At 37.7% G+C, this 1225-nt stretch overlaps 1 protein-coding gene across 1 annotated transcript; it reads left to right on the top strand.

The window, feature by feature from the left end:
- On the top strand, nucleotides 1–942 carry LOC135057385 (olfactory receptor 5AR1-like). Its single transcript, XM_063963275.1, has one exon. The coding sequence runs from the start codon at nucleotides 1–3 to the stop codon at nucleotides 940–942; it is 942 nt and encodes a 313-aa protein (XP_063819345.1).
- Nucleotides 943–1225: the final 283 nt, after the last annotated feature.

The raw sequence follows: 1225 nt of genomic DNA on the forward strand, positions 1-1225 counted from the left end.
ATGACATTAGAAGATTGTAATAATGTGACAGAATTTGCACTATTGGGTTTGTTTGAAGATCCAGAGTTACAGATCCCAATCGGTATATTACTTATATTTGCCTATTCCATGATATTTTTAGGAAACTTCACCATCATATTTGTTTTTTTTGGCGATTCCCATCTGCACACTCCCATGTACATTTTCTTATTCAACCTTTCCATCATTGACATCATTTCCTCGTCCAATATTCTGCCTAAACTATTTAATATGCTCTTCACAGAACAAAACATGATTTCATTTAGAGATTGTATAACCCAGATGTACATATTTGCATCTCTGGTTGGTACTGAGCTTATCCTGCTTGCGGCCATGGCATATGATCGTTATGTGGCAATCTGTCACCCTCTTAATTACATTGTTCTAATGAGTTTAAGAAACTGTATTGGTCTCTCAGTTGCATCTTGGCTTGTGGGTTTTTTGGACACTATTGGACATGCCATCCTTATATCTAAGATGTACTTTTGGTCAGATCGTCCTATTGACCATTTCTTTTGTGATATATCCCCATTGCTGATGATTGCCTGCAGTGATATATCTATGGTGGAAGTCTTAAACTATATAGAAGGGGTTCTGCTGGCATTTTCTTCATTTCTTCTTATATTAATTTCATATATATATATTATCTCTACCATTCTGAAGATAAAATCTGCAGAAGGGAAACATAAAGCTTTTTCTACTTGCACCTCCCATCTAACCTGTGTGATCATTTATTATGGGACTATAATCTGTTTGCATATTAAGCCTACATCAAGTTATTTCCCAAAACTGGACAAGCTCTTCGCTCTGGTATATGTTGTTTTGGTGCCTATGCTAAATCCTTTTATTTACTGTCTTAAGAATAAAGAAGTAGCAAAGTCATTAATCAATCTAAAGTCTAAGTTCTTTATAATACCTTTATAGCCTTGTTGAATGTACCTGTACAGCAATATGTTTGCCCTATGGGGCGATAAATGTTTGTAACTTATGAGTAAAGCAAAAAAGCAAGCAACTGGGCAAAACCATGTTGCACTGCAGGTGGGGCAGATGTGCTGAGAGTATTAGGACCTTATTCAGCTTCAGTTGCAGTTTTGCTTTTTTAGACAAACTGCAACTGCTGTGATCACATGCTGGGGGCCACCCCTTCACAAGGCAAGGCCGCTCAGCATGCAAATACATGGCAGTGAGGCGATCACAGCCAGGCTGC

This window comes from Pseudophryne corroboree, chromosome 3 (genome assembly GCF_028390025.1).
Source record: "Pseudophryne corroboree isolate aPseCor3 chromosome 3, aPseCor3.hap2, whole genome shotgun sequence".
In the NCBI taxonomy this organism is placed as follows: domain Eukaryota; kingdom Metazoa; phylum Chordata; class Amphibia; order Anura; family Myobatrachidae; genus Pseudophryne; species Pseudophryne corroboree.